This window comes from Nematocida ausubeli (genome assembly GCF_000738915.1).
Source record: "Nematocida ausubeli strain ERTm6 chromosome Unknown supercont2.2, whole genome shotgun sequence".
NCBI lineage: Eukaryota > Fungi > Microsporidia > Nematocida > Nematocida ausubeli.
The window spans coordinates 192,026-214,886 of record NW_026515635.1 but is presented as its reverse complement, the minus strand read 5'-3'; the positions used below and the strand labels follow the sequence as shown (position 1 = coordinate 214,886).

Genomic DNA, 22,861 nt, shown 5'->3' with positions numbered 1-22,861 from the left:
AGGGCTCGCCGAGATTTGAACCCGGGACATTCCGATCTGCAGTCGAATGCTCTACCACTGAGCTACAAGCCCTCCATTTTCTACCCCTACCACTGCACCATCACTAGTAGGTTCATTTAAAGAAATCTAAATTATTTTTTCATGCGTGTTTCTCGTCTTGCCAGGAGCAAGTCTCCTTTAAGCACTGCGTCTATTCTTGACTTATTTCAAAAAGTAGATGGAAGTCTGCCCATCATTAACTTTGATACAGTCCAGAAGCTCTCGCCTACCTCTGGGGAGCTGTTTATTCTTGAAGGCTTGGATGGCTCAATTGTAGATGGGAAGACATATGCGTCCTCCTCTGACATATTTCATGAGTCTCAGTTTGATGTGGTTATAGATAAAACACAGACAACCCCGAAGATATTTCGGTTTGTATACTACAACAGACAAAGCAAATACAGGATTGTGCACTACCTGGTGTGCGACCAGAGGCAGCAAGCATCTTCGTATACGCCGTCTGATACGATTTTAGATAAGATCGCACAGGATTTTTTGGAAGAGTACGAGCTTCTTAAAAACATCTTTTTTAAGCCGGTGCCAGAAGAGGGGGAGGATGCTTTGGATAGAGTGTTCTGGGAAAATCTGGTGCAAAGGCACTTGCCAGAGATCATGCAGCAGAGGACCCGGCACTTTCTAAATAAATAAATTCGAACGGTGTCTCAGCAAGAAATTAAAATTCGAAAATCTCAAATTGTTTTGTTTTCCATGGAGAGTAGGCTGTGCAATGAAGTAGGATACTATGTGAGAGAGAAGGTGGAGAAGAGAGTAGCACTGAAGGAATTTTTGAATGTAGGGGCAGCTGGTGTTCCTGCTAATTTGGAGGATGGAAAGTCCAGGATCATCATAAATTACAGTGCCATGGCTGGCAACTACTTACTTGTTGTCTGCCTTTTGCTGTGCTTTTTTTTGGTCTTCCATCCCATTCTGATTATTCCCATAGGAATATGCTTTGGCCTGCTGTATATGACGACTAAGGACAGCAGTGACACCATGGATATCCTTGGTAATTCATATTCAAAGATGCATGTGTACTGTGTGGCCCTGGGTCTTCCAATAATATTCTTTATTTTCATGCCCAGATCACTTGTGTCTTTGTTCTTCACGATTATGCTGTCCATAATTCTGTGTGTTGGGCATATGGTTGGGTACAAGCCAGCAGTCAGCCCAAATGAAGAGCATGTCTAATTATGGTTTGCTTCTGTTTATTTCAAATTGAAAATTCATTATGAACTACTATGCAATTTGAAATAAAACAGCAGCAAAAGGAATATATCTCTGTCTTCCTGCGAATATAGAATGGTTTATAGGTCTGCTATGCACAGGTGTTTTTAGACTTGCTCTAGCTAGCATTCTTTAATGGCAGGACTGTGGGATATTCTAGGGGTATTTTGGATGGGCAGAATATAGTCTGCATCTGGCTTGTGTGCCTTGCATGTGTTTACCTGGAAGGGTACTAGGATATATCCTAAATTCCAGATATGCAAGACATTTCTTCTGTAGTAGCCGTCATTCGCATGCAAATAAAGAGAGTGAGTGCATATGGTCTTACAAGAAGATAGATTCTTGCTGAAAATGCACGGAGTCAATGAAGATTTATAGTTTAAAGCATAAGATGGTGTGCTTCTTATATCCATAATTATAAGTTGCCTTATAGAAGATACTATTAAATAGCATAATAAAGCATCTTTCTATACGTTTGTAAATTATTTCTTAAATATGTCTCTTCTTCTTATTTGATTTTTACTAATATTTATAAAAGTTCTTCTGGCACCATGTCACTTCATATAAAATGTCTGTATCATTTGATAAATATTAAGAATTATTGCATTTATTCGTAACTTTGCTGTATAGTATAATTTTCTTGTTATATCATTCTCCCTCCATTGTCTTCTTAGTTATTAATAGGGACTTTTATGCTATTCTGAGTGAAGATATTTCTACCATACTTATGTACTTTTAGTTTCCATCTTCTTTAGTACTACAATAAATACTTTATTCTTATTCCTTTTACTTTGTTATGCTTGTATCTTGCTTCGATATTAATAGTTATTACTATTTCTTCCAGACGGTTTGTTTTCCAAATACCCTCCTTTGTTATTCATCTCCCTAGGACTGTACTCTCTTCTTTCTGTCTGGACTTCCACATTATATCTTGTTTTTGTCACAACGTAATTATTTTGACCTCCTGGTCTTCCTCCTGTTCTGTCTATCTGTACCTCATTCCTTGACATACTTTCATATTTTGACCAATTGTTTCTTCCATTGTGTTCATATCTTCCTACTGCCTGTTCACTGACTATTTTATTTCCTTCGCGCCAAGTTCTCTGGTTGCTTACTGCCTGCGAATTATTTCTTGCTGGTGCATTACTCTTATCTCCCGAGTACTTATTTTTTGCCATAAAAAACCATAAAAATTATTATTTATACGCAGTAAATCAAGATTGTATTGAATAATGTGCTTTGATATTGTAGATAGATTGATTTCTATTATTTGTGTATCCACAAGAAACTTAGTGAAATATCATTTATAACAGATGAATTACTATCCTGCAGAACACAAAATAGTAGTATCGTTTGGTTCTCTTGCTTTGAGAAGATAAAATCCTCTTTTCTCGCAAGAAATATAGATTAATTTTAGTCATTGTCTTTTGAGTATTTTGGCTGTAATCTACCACACTATAAGGTCTCTACTTGTTTATGCGTTTTGTGTTGAGTGGTCTAAGTTTGTTAATATTGCATGTCACTAATAAAATTATTAGCTGCCACTGCATACGCATTAATTAGCATAAAACTAATTAGAAGCTGCCACTAGAGACTATATACAACAAGAAATAAATTATATCTAGTTTAGTGTGACGAAGTCTAGTATTTAAGGAGAAGAATTCTTCTGCGATATTACTGTCTTCCTATTTAATAAATATCTAGTCTCTTAATATGCTCCTTTAAATTCACTTTATCCTGCATTTTTTCAGAGTTCTTTCTGTACTGGAACCATTAAAGACTGTAGTAGTTTTTGTAGTGAAATATAAATAGAAAAGTATAAGAGAAACATGCTTATTTTCGGGTGAATATTAAGAGGTGCTGAATTTACAGGAAACTCTGAGTAGAGTAATAACTAGGTGGATAACACTTATTTACCATGTAATATGCCCTTTATGACTATATAATATGAAAAATTGAAATATTCAAATTTCACTGTCTCTTTGCATAGTATGTGCAGTATACAGCCAGATTGACATATTTGTGTAAAGGTCGCATATAGAGATATAGATATATAGAGATATGCACTATACAGTGTATTTAAATTTAAAGAATATTTGCAAAAGAAGAAATTCTAAAGTACAAGATATTTCTGGAAGAATAATATGTTTCCACTTTGGTAAGTGCAGAAGAGTATTTTTGTGCTGCCATATTCAGTTACTCACGAGATATCAGTACTTGAAGGGTGTTTTGGATTAAATCAATTTTGTTTTGCCATTTTTATTTTAAATGACAGAAGGAAGAGAGCTGGAACTGCTCATTTGCCATCTCAAGGGAGTGCCAATTAGCCAGGACCCTGATAAGTACACACAGCTACTTTCTAGCATCCATGGACACCCACTAAAAAAAGAAATTATTTCTAGTCTATTCAACAACATAGACAGCGCAACGGTGTTTTTGAGCATAATTCCGGCATATTTCAAGACTGATGCCGTGGAGGACAGCCCAAGCCTTGTTCTCAGCATAATACAAAAAAGCAGGGAGCTTTGTAAAGAGACAAGCACAAACTTTGATCTTCTGTGCAAGATTCTCTTCAAGTGCCTTGAGGTGAGAAAGGTGCACATTGAGGTGAAAAGTGCTGCATTCAAGCTATTCGAAGAGGTTGAGTTTAGCAAGTGCTCGATTACAAGCAATGCACTGGATATGTTGCTTCACGAGCACACAACAAGCATGCTGACAGAGATCATTCTGTACATCAGCGCACTCAGAAGAACACTAGAGTCTTCAGAGGAAGCAATGCATGCAGACCAAGAAAGTAAAAAAGATGCAGAGGATGAGAATATTCTTTCGGATATTCTGGAGTGCATGCTGGCAGAAAGTGAGGAAAGCAAAAATACAGTTATGCAGAAGAATTACAGCAGCTTGATACTCAAGGTATGCGAGTCTGTGAGGCAGCAAGGAATTGCAGATGTTATTGCACCCCTTCTACAGGGAATTTCATCCGAAATTCAGTGCATCAGAAACTCAGCCACTGAGGCTGCAGTTCTCATATGCAAAGGACTGAAGGCACAGATTGAAAAAGAACGAAAAGGAGAAAAAGAACTTTCCACTATAATTACTACTGTAATAGAAAGAACAATGGATGTTAGTCCATTCTGCAGAGGAAGAGCAGTGCAGTCTCTTACAGAAATACTCTGCAATAATGGGCTACTGGAACATCTGAAGGAAGGCGTATACACAGCCATTCATGAGCGAATTATGGATAAAACACAAATAGTAAGAAGAAAGGCAATAGTCTTTTTCAAGCGTGCACTGGAGAATCACCCATATGTGCTTGATGGGGGCATCTTGAATAGACAGCAGCTGGAGAAGCACAGAGACTCAAATCCAGAGTACTTTGCAAGTGCTGTTGCCTTCTACCAGGCAATGCACACAAGTGTAGAAGTGATAAAGCAGCTGCTAAAGGCAGGCAGTAAAGGAGAAATAACAGAAATCGTGCAATACGTCTCTCTGTGCTACTCATACGGCATAGACAATGCGCTTGAAGTATTCCCAGGTCTGTTCCTTTTTTCATGGCAACGGCTCACTCTTGATGGAAAGAACATTGCAGATGTTCTCTCAGAGGAGATTAAGCGAATGGCAAATGAGAGCCCAAAGAAGCTGATTGAGCTTCTCATTCATTTTGACTCTAACAGCCTAGCGTATGATGGAATTATTCGAGACCTTACTCTCAGAGGAATAGTCGGCCTTGAAGCAATAAACACGCTTTTCTACAAGATAGACAACGAGAAAGATATGCTGCTGCATCTGCGCCTACTCAGAAGAATAACCACTACAGACAGATCTATCACAGAAAATGCCCTTCCCAGGATACAGGGAATTCTCAAAAAAAGCACAGATATGCGTATAATGTGCGAATGCATTAGAATCCTTGGGAACTTAGACTACCGACTAGGAAATACCTCAGAGACAATACGGGCTGTCATTGCATGCCTGGCCACTGCAGATGAAGGGAATTTGGAAATCGTCCAGGCAGTTATAGACACTGCATACCTGATCAGCACAAACCCAGATGAACTGGCGACAGAGATGCTTGATATTCTTCTGGCAGATGGAAAGAGAAAGCCTCTTATTTTTGCTGTGGGCCACATTGCGATCAAACAGGCTGTGCACCTAGAGCGCATTGAGGCAGCATGGAACAGCCAGGCAAAAACACGGCAGACCTCAAGCTCAAATAAGAAAAGGAAAGAGAGCATTTCAAACTCAGAGATCAGAGAAAGAAGACTAAGCGTAGGATCGAAAAGAAATAGCATGAAAAATACAACGGAAGAACAAGAGGAAATGGCTGATAGAATATTCTTTGCTAAGGAGCATGAAATTATATTTGGGGAAACATCTGCTTTAAAGGGTCTTTTGGACACAGTTGTAGACGGAGTGACAAGTGAAGATGAAGAGACAAAAAAAGTCTCTTTGCTTTCTCTTGGAAAAATAATGAGTATAAGCAGCGAGTGCAGCTCCAGATTTATGAATGGCGTAGTAAATATTCTAAAAACTGGATCAAAAGACTTGCAGGTGATTGCCTTGGTAATTATCACAGACTCCATCATGGCATTCAGCAGTCTTGTGAAAGACGTAGGAAACAGTCTTTTCTTGCCCTTGCGGTCTGACTCAGAAGAAGTTAAAATGACTGCACTCGTGCTTCTGCGGCACCTACTACGAAGTGGAATGGTAAAAGTCAAGGACAACTACTGGGTACTATCCACTTTACTTCTGGAGGAGTCAGATATAAAAGCCACTGCACAGAAACTCTTTGAAGAAGCATCTGAAAGAGAAAGCCCTATGAAAATACTCTGCGAGGTGATCAAGTCATACTTAATAGAAATGCAGTCACCCAACGAGCAGGAAAATAAGGACATAATAGTCCCTCAGGACCCAGCAATACAGCACCCCCACCATATGCTGGTTAATGTGGCTAAAGTGCTAATTAAAATAACCGCCATAACTGATGTATCAAAAAAGATACAGGACTGGGCAGCGTCAAAGAACGATGCACTAGTCAATGAAGTCTGCACTGTACTTCTGGAGGAAATCACAAAGTCATCGAATATTGTACAGACTTCATAACGTATCAATAAAATGCCAAATATACAGTACCCTTCAATTCTATTTAAAACCTTACACAGAAGGACCAGACCATAAAACAGCCGATATAATTACTCAGTTTCCAATTTCTTACAGATTTAGTGCCTTAGTCATGCATTCCTGCATATCCATATTTCCCCCAGAAAATCCATTTATTTACCCTCTATATAGTAAAGAACAGCTGTTCCTTCTAATATGAAAAATTATTTTTATGGTTTTTTCATATGGGTATAGAAGATATTGAAGCAAAGATATTGGCTGCCTTGGAGACAGCAGATGAAATAGAGACTACAACACTTGAAGGAGAGTACAATGAAGTAATAGGCGCAGTTAAAAGGCTTGAGTCATTTGAAAGAATTCAAATTGCACCTGTTCAGAGGGAGGAAATAATTGTCTCTAGGGAGGGCATGGACATTGTGAAGTATGGATCAGCAGAGCACATTATATATTCTCTGCTGGAAATGCCTCTGGATGATTTAGAGCTGCAGACAAAATTGCAGGGTACTGAGCAATTCAGTGAAAAAACAGATAAAGATATCCAGGAATTTATCAAAAGAGGAAAAAATAACGGAATGCGCATGAAAATATTGACAGTCAGAGATGGCAAGCTGGACAGAAACCAGGAGGTGCAGAGTGATACCACACAGGCCCAGCTGAAAGGGATAGAAGGCCTCTCAGCAAAGGAGGTGGCAGAGCTCAAAAAAAGAAAGCTTGTGACACAGAAGAAAACCACCCATTATACACTAAAGAAAGGAACTATGTTTTCTGCTGCTGCATCAACCGTCAGTGACATAACAGTTGACATGCTTAATAACATGGAGCTAGCAAAAAATCTGAAGAAATATAATTTCAACATTGTGTCTACGCCCTCAAAGTACGCAGGTGCTTTGCACCCACTATCCATAGAGAGAGAAAAGGTCAAGAATATTTTCCTGCAGATGGGGTTTGAAGAGATGGATGCAGGAAAGTACATTGAGTCATCCTTCTGGAACTTTGATGCACTGTTCCAGCCACAGAGGCACCCTGCAAGAAACGAGCAAGACACTTTCTTCATGGAAGACCCTGCAAATGCAAAGGACCCAGAGAGTGAGTATTTGGAAAGAGTGCGAATGGTGCACACTGTGGGTGGATACGGGTCTTCTGGGTACAAGGCCCCTTGGAGCTTGGAAGAGTCCAGGAAGAATGTGCTCAGGACTCACACAACTGCAGTGACCACCAGGCTGCTATATAAATTATCGCAGGAAATAGACTTTACTAAGGCCCAGGAGCACGAGTATTCCAGGAAGTACTTCTCAATTGACAGAGTCTTTAGAAATGAAACACTAGATGCCACGCACTTGGCTGAGTTCCATCAGGTAGAAGGAATAATCATGGGAGTAGGTCTAACCATATCCCACCTAATGGGATTCATGGAAGAGTTTTTCAAGAACCTGGGGATAACCAAGATAAAGTACAAGCCAGCTTACAATCCATATACTGAGCCAAGCATGGAAGTATTTGGATACCATGAAGAGATGAAGCGGTGGATGGAGATAGGTAATTCTGGCATGTTTAGGCCTGAGATGCTTCTTCCAATGGGGTACCCAGAGAATGTGCGTGTAATTGGATGGGGGATTTCCCTGGAAAGGCCTGTCATGATAGGAAGACAGATGAATAACATAAGGGACCTAGTAGGGCATAGAGTGGATCTCTCATTTATACGTAATGGGCTTTCAAAGAATTAAGGCCATACTGTGCTGCATATATCTTTTCCGTTTTGCTTGATTGAAAATCCACAAATTATAGACTAAATAGAAGGTCGTTCAACACTAGCAACTATAAGGACAAAAATGCATGCAGTGCAATTATTTGTTTCTGGTATTTAAGTGCACCTGAAACTATCCAGCAGATAAATATCTATAGAGATAGTACTGCATACACATGAGAATATATTGTCAGTATATCCCATGTAAGATCTTATCTAGCACATATTAAACACCTTTTACGGATTATGGCCATACAATAAACTAATTATTTTGTTATATATTGCATATATTCTATCCAGCATGGTATTTTGTATTAAATAAGATTATTTCACGAGATATACACTGCATGTTAGAGTAGATGTAGTTTTATCTCTTTATGAAATATTTATTTATTTTTATTCTGAAAAGATAAAATTAAAATCTGTCTATTTCTCCCTAGTACAGCAAGAGGGTTTTATTTTACATTCAAGAAAAAGAACAAAAAGTACAAAAATACAAGACAAAATAAGTTCTAGCACACATAATATCATGAGAGCTTAAATTCAGGCTAGAAAGAATCAGAAACGTATATATTAGCATTCAATGCAATTTGGTGAATTCTTTAATTGGCACAGATGAGACATAATGATATAAACTAATCTGCATATAAATTAGCAAGACACCATATCTCATAAATTATAAGGATACTTCTGCTAGAAAAAGTAATTAAAGTATATGTTTGAGAGAATTATTTAATACAAGAATTAGAAAGCATACAAATAGTAGTATATGGATACTTTCACAGTGCTATAAATCACTGCAAAAAGCACCAACAAAACCACCATCATTTTGATTGTATTTAGAGTATAAATTTGACTTTTGCAAGGAATATACAGCCCCTTTGTTTGTTACAACCACAATATTATCCTCTGCAACACATACGTCTTTTATCTGACCAGGGAAAGATGCACGCAGAATTGGCTGTATATACTCATCTCCTCCGAATATTGTCAGAGTATTTCTTGCAATACTCATGAAAGAGTCAAGTGACAGCATTACTAGCCTTTCAGAAGACAGTTTATGAGGCATATCTACTCTGCCCACTACTGCACCATTATCAACAGAAAGAAGGTGCACAGTTCCAGTTATTAGATGCACAAGTACAGTACTTCGGGTGGGTGTATTATACACAGAGAGAGAACAAATGGCATAAGAAAAATAGATGCTTTTTGAGTTCAGTACAAGCTGAAATCCACTTGCGTATACGTATCCACTGTGCAAAAGGTGAAAACATGAGATATGAGTGTCTTTCGCAATCACCAAGTCATTCCACAGCACAGAAACCACTCCATCACTTGCCTTAGTAATTGTTACTGGAGTATGCTGTACGTTCATATTTGGAGCATCTAAAGAGACAAATTCATCACCAGTAAAGGAGAAATTAGTTCCTTCCAAAGCCTTTTGTTTGTTCAAGAAATACTTTATGTAGCCAGTGCGGTATTTCACAAGAATCTCCTTCCTAAATCTCTCCACTCTCTCAATCCCACTTGCAGTGTGCATTTCAGATTCTACCTTCAAGGCAGGCGAGTACTCAAATACTTTAATCTGAGAACCATACACTAAAACCACCAAGGAAGAATTATGCGTTGAGAAACAATAAAAGCCAGTTGGTCCAATGATATCCACTGGCCCAATACTTCTCAAATAGGTTAACTTCCCATCTAAGTCCATGAATATTTCAATTATGCCTGTAATATGTAGCTGGTGCACATAATTCTCAAATTTATATGTAAATAGAGAAGGACTCAGTAAGACAGACCTAGGGGATCTTTTGGAACTTTCTGGTTCTATCAAAAGAATCTCCCCATCTCCATCTCCCTCCTTCTTTACACTCGCAGTCTGCTTTATTAGGGTCCTTTGCAGGATATATTTATTTTCCCTTCTGGACACAACGTACTTTTCTTTTTTTGTAAGTATTTCTATTCCATGAATATTTTTTATTACTTTTATAAATCCAGGTATAAAGGCAATTTCCCTGCGCATGCTCATCTTCATGTGAACCACCTTCTGCCCAGATATTTTGAGCAAGTTCCTTTTGTCTATGAATATGTACCTGCATATTTCATTTTCTTTAAAGAATTTTGTTCTATCTGTATATTCTGTGTCTTCAAAGAAAGTATTGTTTATATCACATATGTACATTCTGTGTTTAGTATATTCTATGCATATGACTGTTTTATCCTTTGATTTTCTCTCTATGAAAATCCTGGGTTCTTCATACTTTTTGCCTTCTATGCTCTCTACAGTGAATTCTATTGAGGTATTTGCATTGTACAACGTAGTTGTAATTATGTCCTTTGAGAGGATACTCAGCAAGATATATTCATCAGCTGCATCAGCTGCCACTATTTCTTCTATAGGAATAATTTGAATGCATTTAAGTCCTTTAGTCTCAGAGTACTCATACATATGTAAGCCTGTAGAAAGAACAACTACAATGTACTCTGACATGGAGATGGCCAAAATGCATCCACTAAAATCCACTTTCTCCTTGAAAATATCATTTATGTAGAGTATAATAGAATAGAAAAGTACTTCAACTGAGTAATTATTTCCTTCCCTACTATTACGCAGAATATAGTCAGTAGCACGCGTGAGCACATACATTTTAATTTTAAAATTTCACCTAAAAATTAGCTATATCCAGAGCTAATTATAACACTGTTCTTATAATTAATGTTTTGGTGATTTTTCAGTTATTTTGCCATAATCACAGTGTATGCAGTATATTTAAGAAGGTTAGATGGAAAATAACTGTATAAAATTATTAGAGTGCTTAGTATTTACAGCTATGGTAATTTTCCATAAAACAGCAGCATAAGATATCTTTTAGATTGTGTAAGTAGTAATAACCTGAATTAACCCAGCAGAATCACATAATAAGAGTACCAGAGTACCAGAAATGACATAATTAAACTGCACCCCATAGGATTGATATAATCCCATGGAATATGCACATATATAGTACATATATAGTACATAGAAGTAAAAGGGTTTACTGTCTATGTATGGTTAAGGGTAAATATGTGTTCTGTTGTATGAATTTCTGTTTATTATTTTTAATGGGAATTTTCACACCTAAATCAACCCAAAGCATAAATGTATCTGCAGAAGACACCCACAATAAGCAAACTGTTTATGCAGCAGTAATCTCCTATATATACTAGTCTATAGACAAATCTGCATATACTCATGCAATTGCATAATTCATTGAATATTTTCATACTAAATATTACTATTATATACTGCCTGGGCTTCTGCTATAAAGTCTGCTGGGCTGCGCATGAGTATTTCATGTGCTTCTTTATTAAACGGGTCTTCTGTTGGGACATCGTAAAACATTGCAGAAATACCAAAGAGAACCACTTGCAGGCCTTGCTGTACACTCCAGTCTTCTCTCGTTATATTTAAGCAGATGCGCCCAAGTGAGTCGATTGATGGATGAAGGACTTTCATTAGGCAGACAGCTTTAGGAGGACTAAACGGGTAGTTTGATGGAATGTTAATCTGAAATGCATATGTGTGCCCTTTAAAATATCCATCGAGTAGTCTTAGAGTGTACTTAAGCACTGAACTTCCATCTTCATTTGTCACAAGAACCACACTTTCATTCTCTCCAAATATTAGCTCTTTATACTCTGCCTCAACACGCAGCAAAGAGAGTGGTTTTTTCATTATTTTATGGAATATTTCCATATTTATTCTATATTTTTCTTAAGCTTTTCATGACCTTCTCTGCCTTTGTGGATGACTTTGCATTTGTTTCAGTTATATCTTCAATTAAGGGAACTTGATTCTTTAGTTCTTTATTCTGGTTTGCAAGCTTTGTGTGGAGTGTCTTTAGTCCATTCCGGATTGACATTAAGACATCCGTTGTTGTCTCCTTCACAGCAGATTTATCTTCAGAAAAGAACTCTTCCATGCTTCTTTCTGTAGTGTCAGATGGAGTGATTGAATTAGGATAGTCTTGCTTTGGTTTTGGGGCAGATTTGAAAAGGCTTTTTATTTTATCAGAGACTTTATCTCCTACAACAAGAAGTTTTCCTGCTCTTTTCATCTTAACTGTAAGATTAGCACTTTTCTCCAAGTTATCCCTTGCAAAGTAAGACTCATCTCTTATTTCTTCAAGAACTTCTCTCTGCTCGTATATCATATTTGTTGTCTTGTCTGTTGTTCTAAGAATGGAATTAAGTGTTTTTCTGGCTTCCAATGAGGTTTTGTAGTTCTGTGCCTCTATTTCCTCTAAGCAGTCTTCTTTCGTCTTTGTTTTCTGCTGTAGCTTCTTCATCTGAATTAAAACATTTTGCTTCTATTTACGACTAAAATAATCTGCAGTCTCCAGGGAAGCAAACAAACCAAGAACTACTCCTTTTGGGGCTTAATTAAAGGCAGTGAGGCTGGCTTAATTTTAATCTCTGTTAGCTCACTGAATAACTGAAGAACATTTTTGTCCATGTGCAGGCCCTGGATGTATTCTAAAACATCCTTCTTTGGGGTATTTTTACTCTCTAGCAGGCTCATCACTGAGAGAATATCGTACAAAGTAGACCATCCCCCATGCAGGCTTCTTTTTGGGGCTTCATTCATGATTTTAACGAGTTTTTTCTTGGAGGCAGCGAGTGAAGACATTTGCCCCAGGTACTTACTGAACGCAAGTCTGTTTGTAGCATGTATCTTTGGCTTGACTGCCGTATAATATGCAGCCACAGGGAATAGTCTTTTTTCATCACTATTCAGCATACGTGCATTTGCTATCTCAGCCATACTCAAAGTATCAGATATCTCAGCTGCATTCTTTATGGTGCCTTCTCCTAGGTAGTTCTCAAAGACCATTAGAAGTGCAAACATTGGCTCTTCAAAGAACAAGTCAATTTTCTGTGCAGGAGACACATGGGGCTGTAATATTTCCTTGGTTACATCAAATAGGTTGTTGCTTGTCATGTGCTTCCCCATTATTCTGATATCTTCAGTGGATATTTTATTCTTTTTGCTCAGGTACTGCAGCATATTCACAGCATACCTGACATCCCCATTTGCAGTCACAGATATCTGCATAAGCGTATTCTCAGGCACAGATATTCCTTCCTTAGATGCAATATTCTTCAGGTGCGCAACTATACTTCTACTATCTACTTTACTGTACGAGATGACTTTGCACTTAGTAAGTACTGTCTTTATGTTCTGGCTGTTTTTATTATTTGCTGTCAGGATTATTGGTATTTTTGTCTCTTTAAAGAGATTAAGTACTTCCTGTAGGCCTCCTCTGTCACTTGATGTCATATTTTCAATCTCTTCCATAAGGAGTGCCTTGTTTTTATGGAGGTGAATATCTCGTGTCAAAGACTTCTGTGTGGAAAGTCCTTTAATTATAGATACTTCTTGCTTATTCCTGTAGTCAGATCCGTTATATTCAATCAATGAGATCCCCAGTTCCTTTGCTGCCAAATACACTGAGAGTGTCTTTCCTATGCCAGAGGACCCTACTAACACAATGGGAACCCGGGACATTGACAGCAGATGGGTCTTAAGCTGTGTAACTGCCATTTTATTCCCAACAATTTCTGATGTTGTAGCTGGCTTATACTTATCACACCATCTTTCCTTAGAAGTATTTTCACTTTTTGTCTTTTTTATTTCTATAGGCTGTATGATGTAGTGGCTGGTCATTTCCATGAAATCTTCTTCTGAAAGCACCTTTGTCCCCAGAGCCACTGCCTTCTTTAATTTCGCAGGTCCTGGCTCAGATCCTGCTAGTAAAAATGTTGTAGCCCCAGATACACTTAGTGTGACTTTCCCTCCTAGCTCCCTAATTCTATTTACTAAATCCTCTCTGGACATTTTTGTGGTTCCAGTCACCACGAATGTCCTTCCAGTGTACGGCAGATCCTCCTCTTTTCTTTTCATAAAAAAGAAAACCCGTGTGAATTTATACTTTAGTCAGATCAGAATCCCAATGGAATATGCCTGCATATGGATGTCTTATCTCATGTTCTTCCTTTTATTTAGTCTATATATTCATGTAAGATTAGATTATGACAGAAAAGGGCTTTTATGAATTTCCTTCAAGAGTGCAGAAAATTGAAGAAATGGACTTGTCTTTGTAGTGAGTGAATATAAAGATATTTCTACAGGAATATTTATCAATGGATATTTATATTGTAGAAGGACTAATCTCATTCTATATAAATTCTTGCGTCTTTATAATGGTCTGTCTCTGTGTCTGTGATTCACAGGATAATTCACTCTGCTCCTGTGGTAGTACAATGATATTCATGGAAATTAGCACATGGAAATATCCCGTATAGACCAGGATAAAGGCAAGGAAACCCAACAATACCACCAAGAATAATCACATTTAGATATGATATCTTTATTAAAAACGGTTATTTGAGTATGGAAATCACATAACCAAAGGAAAGATCTAATTTTAAGATCACATGCAAGAACTTCCAGGTGCACTAGAGAACTACAGAGACAAGCAACCACTCGATCAGATAGCAACTCAAACCCCAAGGCATATTATAATAGCAAGAAAACAAGAAATATGAATATTTTCGTATTCATAACCTTCTTTCCTTAGATTACAATAAAGACTAATTATTTCCTTATATTGTACTACTTATAATTGCACTCTATGCCTTGTAGAGCCCCGTGTCATTTCCTATAACGTAGTCTCCTCTTCCACTCATTCGAATATTCTCTTGTACTTGCAGAAGGAAATAAGCACTAGAAGGACTGCAATAACAGCCATCAAAAAGTGCAATTTAAACACAATTCTGCAATGGGAGGATGGAAGAACATTCTAAACAGTCTCCTACCATGTAAGGTCGTAAATTTGTAGGAGATGAATATGTGTTCTTCATGTAACAAGATTATATCCTACTAAGCTACTACTTCCAGGGCATAACACAGTCACCTATCCAATACACAGTTCTTATGTGATAATAAACAACCATTCCTCAGCAGTTTAAAGACATACTGAGGTCTACAATTATACACTTACACAGTGTATTTGTCAGTAGATCCATAGATATATCTGCATATAGACAAGTTCACTTTGATTTTGTACTAACTTATCTAAACAAACCTTGTAATGAACAATTTCAAAGTCAATTTATAGTTTGATTCTTCCAGAAATTCCTTGAAATATATTTCATAGTACTAGAATACAAGCGAAATTAAAATACAGTTCCAGAATGTGTTCTATAGAAGTAGTCTAGAAGTACTACAAGATATGCATGAATACGGATGAAGATGGAATATTAAGGAATTTCACATAATAGAATTACTGTATAGAAGCACTGCATATAAGGGAGATTCAACAAACAACACTAAGGTACTGAGTATTAATACGGAATTAGAAGGAAACAGAATAGAAGCAGGATTGTTACGGTATGAATTTGATTTATTTGTTCTCAGGGACCAGCAGTTAATATATCATGAACCAAATTGGCATTGATACAACAGAGAAGCCAACTACTGCCAACACTATAAAGGCTAGGACTAATAACCCAACTAACCTATCTGCTATTCCATGCTTAAGTAGTACTCTCTTCTCTATTATCAACTTACTACCATGCGAACTGACCACACATACACTGTCTAGTATGGAACTATTACTTACCGAAATAATCCGTATATCAAAAAAAACGGTCTGATTGAATTGATGCAAAATTTTTTCGAAGACCAAGAGAAATGCCCCCGTGTCTAGGACTGTTATACTCTATATAACTACATACTTACTACATACATACTTACTCTTACTAACTACTACTTCTACTAATTTCTAATAATATTGTACTGATAGATGTATTCGCAGTACACTAAACACTCGGAAAAAGGTCAGTTTATAGACGTGCCTAGGTCTATTGCCTGTATGAAGGACCGAATATGGACGGATGTGCGTCTATTAAGGTCAGTTTATAGACGTGCCTAGGTCTATATCAATTTGACCTTTCTGAGAAATTATTAAAGTTATTAAAAACTCCTGCAGGGGCAATAAAAAAACAAATTTATAGTTTTATTTTTCTGGAAATTTCAGGAACTTTCTTTGAATTTTGAATATTCAAATGGGTTTATATAGAATATTACTGGATATTTATATAATAAAGGTGTTTCTTGTGATATATCCTTATATATTTGTGTTTTTAATATAATTTATATATTTTATTTTTGCTTGTTCTCTTCTTCTATGCAGTAGTGTTTTTTTGGCTTCTTACTAGTAGATTTTTTTAGAATTTCAAATTGCACTGCACTGCACTGTAGGTTATTTCAGGGTAATTTATTCTATAGAAGGGTTGCTGTATATGGGTCTGATTGATAATCTGTGCAATTCTCCTGTGTTATCAGTCAAGCGGCTACACCAATTCTTTACTCTATCCATATATGATATTATTCTGTTTGGTTCTAGCGATGTAATAATATTATTAACGTAATTTAAATCATCAAATGCTTTTTGAATCAACATAAAAATCTGTCTGGCTGCTAAAGCATAACACTCTAAAGGTGTGACTAGATTTAAGGGCTCTCCAAACCTTCTTGTAAATGCAGCCTCAAAGTCTTCTTCTAAAGGTTCTTCTGTACTTTTAAAAGGCTTTTTTATATCTTCATTAGAACACTTTTCTACATCTTTTAATAGACGATATAATGCACAGTGGACTGCATGGAGGTTTAGTTTGAACTGGTGCATAATCTCCATATATGGGGCTTTTTGTTCTTCTGTTAGATCCTCCAAAGTGTCCAGATTTTTCACATTGTCATCCACTTCTGGTACTCTGCGCTTATACGCCTTATAGTCTTTCTTGATGATTTCTATGTACTCTATAAGGCTTGCATTACTATTTATTGCTTCCCAATATTCTGTTGCAGTCGGCGAAGAAGTTGCTCGTTCTATGCCTACTGCAGCATCTACTCCTTGGTTACCATTTATTGCAGGTTCTTCAACTATTGGATTGTTCATCTCTGCTTCCCTGCCTTCTGATGAATCATCCGTGGATTCTAGTTCCAGAAGACCATAAGGATATGGACTGTCATCTACGGATGAATCATCATCATCATCTGGGTCTTCTACTATTGGCTCTGTCACTGTTTCTTTATCTTCTGATGAGAATTCTTCTGAAACATCCACTATCTCCAACCTTGACCTTTCATTTTTCTTTAAGCAATCTATCTTTACTGCACTAGAATACACAGTATTTAAATATATGCATATAAGCACCATGTATATAACTACTTTTAAAATACCTTGGTTAAAAGGCTTTATTCTGTTGTATTTTGCTAATCCCCTGGAATATCTGTATTTTAATATTTCTTCAAACATTCCTATCTCTAGCCCTTCAGTAAAAATTTTAAGATTTTATAGTCCATGTACTAGAAATATCTAAGATAAATTATTAAAAATATCAAAAGATAAATCCTGTTGTATATTATAGAATTAGTCTATACTCATATGGATATATTTAATTCTTAGAATATTTATATGAAAGATCCTTAATACAGCTGCATAATGAGATATAACAGAATATATATAATTATATGGTTTAGTGCATATATTTTGTATAATATGGATATTCTGAGTCTACAGTCAGAGTGCCTTGTTCGATTGATTATGCAGATTAAATCACTTTTTCCGTTATAAATCAAGATATCCATAGATATAAAGGTATATTCTGTGCATATTCTTACTTGCAGTAGATGTAGTTGTAGCCTGGTGGCCCAAAATAACAGTGTAATCTTTCATGGTGTAGTGGTTATCATTCTCGCTTGTCACGCGGGGGACCAGGGTTCGATTCCCTGTGAGAGAGTTTTTTCTCCTCTGCTGCAGCCCCCTTCCACCTGTATATATGCACTCTCGCATTTTACGCTTCAGAAATTACTCGAGTGAATTTCTCATGTACCAGCTTATATTTCTGAAATTATCATATTTTTAGCAAGAATCCTGGCTGTATATAAGTATATACAAGTTCCCATTGATTTATACCATACTCTAATAGAGTACATTTCATTCAAGTATTTTCACTCCAGTGCTGCAAATTATTAAAATAATTCTGGTTATATGGGTGCACTTGGGATACTAAATTAATTAACTTTTATCTTTGTAATAAGACTATCTGCATATAATTGAGTGATTTCTCTTTTATTTCTCTCTTACAGGACTGTTTCTTTATGGATTCATGAATTACCTTTCAGATAGTTTTTCAATGAGATATTTTCATTAAAGAATCTTATATTCATTCGTATCCAATGTATAGATCTTAGTTAAAGAGGTATTACTAGCCTTAGTATTTATTTGAGAAGACAATTCTTTAGATAGTTTTGTCTTTAATTTAATTTTCATATTTATTAAAATAACGGACTAATTAGTTAATACTGGGTGTAGTTGCAGCAGCTATTTGATCTGCTATTCCTGGTGGTGGTATATAATTGATAACACCTTTTATATTAAGCTGTATGGGAATGATAGATCTAATGATATCTTGGAATATCGCGGAAATTAAGTAACCTGCTGCAGAGCCACCAAAGGCCCATACTGCAATTCTATTTTCACTTGGGTGATTTGTTGCTGGAAGTGGTTTTATATTCTGGTTGAGAATTTCATTAATTCTTTGTAATATGTATTCATTAGAGTCTATGACTTCTGTTAGTAAGCTTAAAATAGTATTTATGTATTTTATGTGCTTATTAGTCACTGTGGTACTCAGGATGGTACCATGCATTCTTAAATCTCCTTGGATTCCTTCTTCTAAGGTGAAGTATTCATCTCTGAAATTACGGTCTTCCATGTTTATTATTTCAACATAGTTCTTTAAGAGCTGCTTAAACTTATCTTCATGTGACTTTACAGTCTCGTAGTTAAACTCGAATGGATTGAGACTATTGAAGGACTCAGACATATCAGTTAAATCGTCTAAACTAGACTCTTGCTTCAAGGTTTTCATGGTTAGATTAAGGCGTAAGATCGATTTAAAATTGAATTTCATGGCACTGCAGGCAACTACGCCTAATAACTTAGCCACATACAATGATCTAATACTATGCTGGAATATATTTCTATTCTTAAGAATATACTTCTTTCTTGCTGTCATATTAGCAGACGGATTAAAGTGCTCAAATAAATCCATCTTTTCTTTTGCCTTACTTTCTGGCTTCCAAATATGTTTTAGCTTATACATAGTCTTTGCCTCCAGGATTCTGTACATCCTGAGTGTCTCCATGGCCTGACTGTATCTCTTTAGGTTTTTTGTTATGAGATCTTCTGAGAAAGACGTATATACACTCTCAAAGACAGATTTTGTTGCTTCAAACTCTAGTCTAAGTCCCTTAACACTATCAAGTGTTAATAATATCTTTGTTTTTAACTCACTCATGGAAAGTACGTCTGATGGGGGCAGCCATAGATCTGGGTAATTATGTGATAGAGAATTCACTATAAAGTCAGCTGTTTCTTTGCTTATGCAATTAAACCCCATAAAGGCAGAGGCAATTTGGGATAAATTATAACTATGTCTAAAATATCCCATGAATGGGTTTTGAATTTCATCAAAATCAGGGGTATATATGTGTTTTTGCAGTAGTTCATTAAAAAAAGGTCTCTTATCCGTTGTAGATTCATTTTCATGTGAGTTACACTTCACATCTGAAGAATTATTTTCTTCTGGATTAAGTTGGTCTCTAGTGCTATTTCCTTCAGAATTACTATTGTTTAACCTGCCTGGTGAGTTTATATCTGCATATATATTATAAGAGCACATATAAGCAGGCAGTAATAAGATAGTTAAAAGTACAATTAGAAGGTCTCTCCTTAGGAATATTTCTGGCATAATTTTATTTTTTGAATTTTATTTTATGCAGTCTAAAATGATCTTTCTGTAGTAGATAAAATGAAATATTAGTACAGATAAGATAAGAATATCTCAGAAAGAGAATATTAGTGTAAATTAGACAGTATAATTTTACAGATATTTTATTCATATTTATGTACTGTGACTAGTTCTTGTTGTATTTAGTCTATTCTCTTGTAGTTTTATTGTGAGATCTGTAGATTTATCAGGATTATTCAGATATATAATGAATTTAGTGTCTGTCTATGTGAGAATTTACTTCTTTGAAAAAGTCTTGCCTGCAGTGCACCAGACACCAGATGCTTCTAAGTGGAATATAGTGGTAATTGTTGTTAATAGCCCTATATATAGTAGTAATTTGTTGTCAGTGTGTCTACTAGTGGTAATTTGTTGCCAATGGTATATAGTGGTAATTTGTTGCTAGTGGCCCTATATATAGTAGTAATTTTAACCAGTGTCTCTACTAGTAGTAATTGTTGTTGCTAGTAGTCCTATATATAGTGGTAATTTTAAATAAATTTTCATCTTTAAATTTCTTGTCGAGAACAAAAAATAAACCTCTTCATAGAGATAAGATACTCATAAAGACAAAATATACTCATAGATATAGAGATAAGATAGAGATAAAATAGTAGAAATTTATTCTAAAGCAGCTTTGTTCTTTCTAGACATAAGATACCTTAGTCCTCCACCAAGGGCTGCTAGACCACACACTCCGAAGGCAGCAAGCTTGTATGAACCTGGCTTGTGCTTGGTATATTTCGGTAGGACACCATCTTTGTACTGTGCTAACTGTGTGTCAAAGTATGCCCGGATGGATTCTTTTGGATTTCTCTTGCGGCCGTAGAAGATTTGCTTCTGTGGGTCAAAGAAAACAATTATTGAGGATGAATCCAAGTTGCCAAAGTTGGTCTCTGTGAATTTCGGGTATTCTGTTTTATCGACAAAAGTAAAGACATACGGGGAAGAAGAGGTTCCTCTGTTATTTTCTAATGCAATTTCCTCAAAGTCTTCAAGTTCTGGATTTCCACTGTCTGTGATAATGCTTACTACAGGCTTCAGACCATGGAATATTGAATAGAAATTATCCATTCCTAGCTTAGATGTATTTGGGAAATGAGCATGGAATAACCACTCCCTAATGTCTCCTTCATTGTTTATATCTCCATCGTAGTAGAATTTGTTTCCATTCTTGAAGACTGCCAGTCTAAGGATTGGATCACTCTCTGTTGTTTCTATCTTCATTTTGTACGTGGTTGCATTCATCTTTAAGTCGTGTGCAATCCGCCTGAATGCCCTGTTTGCCAAGACAACATCAGAGTAGAATACGACAAAGGTTGGTTCTACTATATTACTGAGTTTGTCTGCTGTGATATCCTTGAAACTAGGTTCTACAAGCTTTGAGCAGAATTCATGGAATGCAGGCAAGGTCATATTCCCGTTGTACCGCATAAGAATCCCATCGTACATGACAAGAATCCCTGGGAAGTCATATATGTAATACCTCCCTGCAACTATCTCCTTATCTGCTCCCACGTACTTTGCTATCTTTATTTCCGTATTGAATGACTTATATGTCTCTAATAGAATATTTTCAACTAAATGGTCGTATCCATTATCAAAGTATACAATCCATGGGCCATTGAATGAAGACAAAAAGTCATTTTTAGTCAGGGAGAGTATTTCAGTTGGGGCAGGCACTTCCTTCTCAAAGATATTCTTATTAAGGCCTGTCTTGCTCACGAATAGATCAACTATCTTGTCGTATGCCAGGTCCCCAGAGAACTTCAGAAGTTGTTTTCCATCTTTATGCACAATTATAGTTGGGATTACGTCTATTTCTTCTGTTTCATTATAGCATGCGGCTGTATCAACATTGTACAGATTTATGTCTATCTGCTTCCTTTCCATTGAATCTACTATTTTCTGTATCTTTGGGGATATACTCTTACAGTGGACACATTGATCCCTGTAGTACTTTGTGATTGAATACCCAAAGGATGGTGGTGTTACCTTGCAAGTATTATATGTCTGACCTATTACATAATGAACTATGAAAAGGTAGAGAAGTGCTTGTCTTATCATGCACCTACCAGAATATTCCTCTTAAATAGTTTGGTATGAAGTTTCATCGATGTTTCTTCTCCCAGAAAAACAAACAGACTGAGGTAAAGTATCACTGTGTTTATATGAATCGAGTCAAAATAAGAGATCTAGTAGGAGTATTTCTTACATGGATTCTGTGTATTGATGGGTTTGTTGCACTTGTCTCACTAGATTTATACTCTCTTTGTGGTTATTCTTCTTTCTGAAACGAAAGATGGAATGTTTTCGGTAGAAATACTTTGGAAATTATTAGGTAAACTTATTTCGGGTTATATCGGGTTATATCGGGTTATTTAAGTAGTGTATTCTACTGTACTTGTACTCTTATTACTATAGGATAAAAGTACTTTTTGTAGAGAAAATTCACTTTATAATTATTCTGAAGAATTCTGGGTATATAACCCCAGGAGGTGCAAATTACTTTATATGCATGTCTTATGGATGGTGCTGCCCTGGTGCAGTCACTCTACCTGGGAACCCTTAAATGTAACCAATCCAATTATATTTACATTTAACCCTTCTAAAATAAGAATAACCATTTTACAACAGAAACAATAATATATAGTCAGATTATTCTGAAATGGATTATTAGCACTTCTTCATACTAGAGTCTTTTTACTTTTTTAAATTCTTCTGTACTATAAATTTATTTTTTATTTTATACCCCGGATCTCGGCGCAGTAATTTGAGACTGCATCGTACAATAATATCACTAGTTTAAAACCATCGATAGTTTTATAATCTTTG

General features: G+C 36.2%; 12 protein-coding genes and 2 non-coding genes across 14 annotated transcripts; 5 read left to right on the top strand and 9 right to left on the bottom strand.

Moving 5' to 3' along the window:
* On the bottom strand, positions 1–72 carry NESG_00695. The gene has a single exon. It is a non-coding gene; the product is annotated as a tRNA-Cys (tRNA).
* Positions 73–141: 69 nt separating this feature from the next.
* Positions 142–687, top strand: NESG_00694 (uncharacterized protein; the record flags this gene model as incomplete). The annotated part of the gene is made up of 1 exon (XM_053048339.1): positions 142–687. The coding sequence occupies one exon, from the start codon at positions 142–144 to the stop codon at positions 685–687; it is 546 nt and encodes a 181-aa protein (XP_052905099.1).
* Positions 688–747: 60 nt separating this feature from the next.
* Positions 748–1,227, top strand: NESG_00693 (uncharacterized protein; the record flags this gene model as incomplete). The annotated part of the gene is made up of 1 exon (XM_053048338.1): positions 748–1,227. The coding sequence occupies one exon, from the start codon at positions 748–750 to the stop codon at positions 1,225–1,227; it is 480 nt and encodes a 159-aa protein (XP_052905098.1).
* An 854-nt stretch (positions 1,228–2,081) lies between these two features.
* NESG_00692 (uncharacterized protein) lies at positions 2,082–2,441 on the bottom strand (the record flags this gene model as incomplete). The annotated part of the gene is made up of 1 exon (XM_053048337.1): positions 2,082–2,441. The coding sequence occupies one exon, from the start codon at positions 2,439–2,441 to the stop codon at positions 2,082–2,084; it is 360 nt and encodes a 119-aa protein (XP_052905097.1).
* A 1,090-nt stretch (positions 2,442–3,531) lies between these two features.
* Positions 3,532–6,366, top strand: NESG_00691 (uncharacterized protein; the record flags this gene model as incomplete). Its single annotated transcript, XM_053048336.1, has 1 exon — positions 3,532–6,366. One exon carries the CDS (start codon positions 3,532–3,534, stop codon positions 6,364–6,366), a length of 2,835 nt encoding a protein of 944 aa, XP_052905096.1.
* A 242-nt stretch (positions 6,367–6,608) lies between these two features.
* On the top strand, positions 6,609–8,108 carry NESG_00690 (uncharacterized protein; the record flags this gene model as incomplete). Its single annotated transcript, XM_053048335.1, has 1 exon — positions 6,609–8,108. The coding sequence occupies one exon, from the start codon at positions 6,609–6,611 to the stop codon at positions 8,106–8,108; it is 1,500 nt and encodes a 499-aa protein (XP_052905095.1).
* Positions 8,109–8,915: 807 nt separating this feature from the next.
* NESG_00689 (uncharacterized protein) lies at positions 8,916–10,775 on the bottom strand (the record flags this gene model as incomplete). The annotated part of the gene is made up of 1 exon (XM_053048334.1): positions 8,916–10,775. The coding sequence occupies one exon, from the start codon at positions 10,773–10,775 to the stop codon at positions 8,916–8,918; it is 1,860 nt and encodes a 619-aa protein (XP_052905094.1).
* A 618-nt stretch (positions 10,776–11,393) lies between these two features.
* NESG_00688 (uncharacterized protein) lies at positions 11,394–11,843 on the bottom strand (the record flags this gene model as incomplete). Its single annotated transcript, XM_053048333.1, has 1 exon — positions 11,394–11,843. One exon carries the CDS (start codon positions 11,841–11,843, stop codon positions 11,394–11,396), a length of 450 nt encoding a protein of 149 aa, XP_052905093.1.
* Positions 11,844–11,871: 28 nt separating this feature from the next.
* Positions 11,872–12,456, bottom strand: NESG_00687 (uncharacterized protein; the record flags this gene model as incomplete). Its single annotated transcript, XM_053048332.1, has 1 exon — positions 11,872–12,456. The coding sequence occupies one exon, from the start codon at positions 12,454–12,456 to the stop codon at positions 11,872–11,874; it is 585 nt and encodes a 194-aa protein (XP_052905092.1).
* Positions 12,457–12,530: 74 nt separating this feature from the next.
* On the bottom strand, positions 12,531–14,072 carry NESG_00686 (uncharacterized protein; the record flags this gene model as incomplete). Its single annotated transcript, XM_053048331.1, has 1 exon — positions 12,531–14,072. The coding sequence occupies one exon, from the start codon at positions 14,070–14,072 to the stop codon at positions 12,531–12,533; it is 1,542 nt and encodes a 513-aa protein (XP_052905091.1).
* A 2,377-nt stretch (positions 14,073–16,449) lies between these two features.
* NESG_00685 (uncharacterized protein) lies at positions 16,450–17,487 on the bottom strand (the record flags this gene model as incomplete). Its single annotated transcript, XM_053048330.1, has 1 exon — positions 16,450–17,487. One exon carries the CDS (start codon positions 17,485–17,487, stop codon positions 16,450–16,452), a length of 1,038 nt encoding a protein of 345 aa, XP_052905090.1.
* A 412-nt stretch (positions 17,488–17,899) lies between these two features.
* Positions 17,900–17,971, top strand: NESG_00684. Its single transcript has one exon. It is a non-coding gene; the product is annotated as a tRNA-Asp (tRNA).
* Positions 17,972–18,526: 555 nt separating this feature from the next.
* Positions 18,527–19,987, bottom strand: NESG_00683 (uncharacterized protein; the record flags this gene model as incomplete). Its single annotated transcript, XM_053048329.1, has 1 exon — positions 18,527–19,987. One exon carries the CDS (start codon positions 19,985–19,987, stop codon positions 18,527–18,529), a length of 1,461 nt encoding a protein of 486 aa, XP_052905089.1.
* A 660-nt stretch (positions 19,988–20,647) lies between these two features.
* On the bottom strand, positions 20,648–22,093 carry NESG_00682 (uncharacterized protein; the record flags this gene model as incomplete). The annotated part of the gene is made up of 1 exon (XM_053048328.1): positions 20,648–22,093. One exon carries the CDS (start codon positions 22,091–22,093, stop codon positions 20,648–20,650), a length of 1,446 nt encoding a protein of 481 aa, XP_052905088.1.
* Positions 22,094–22,861: the final 768 nt, after the last annotated feature.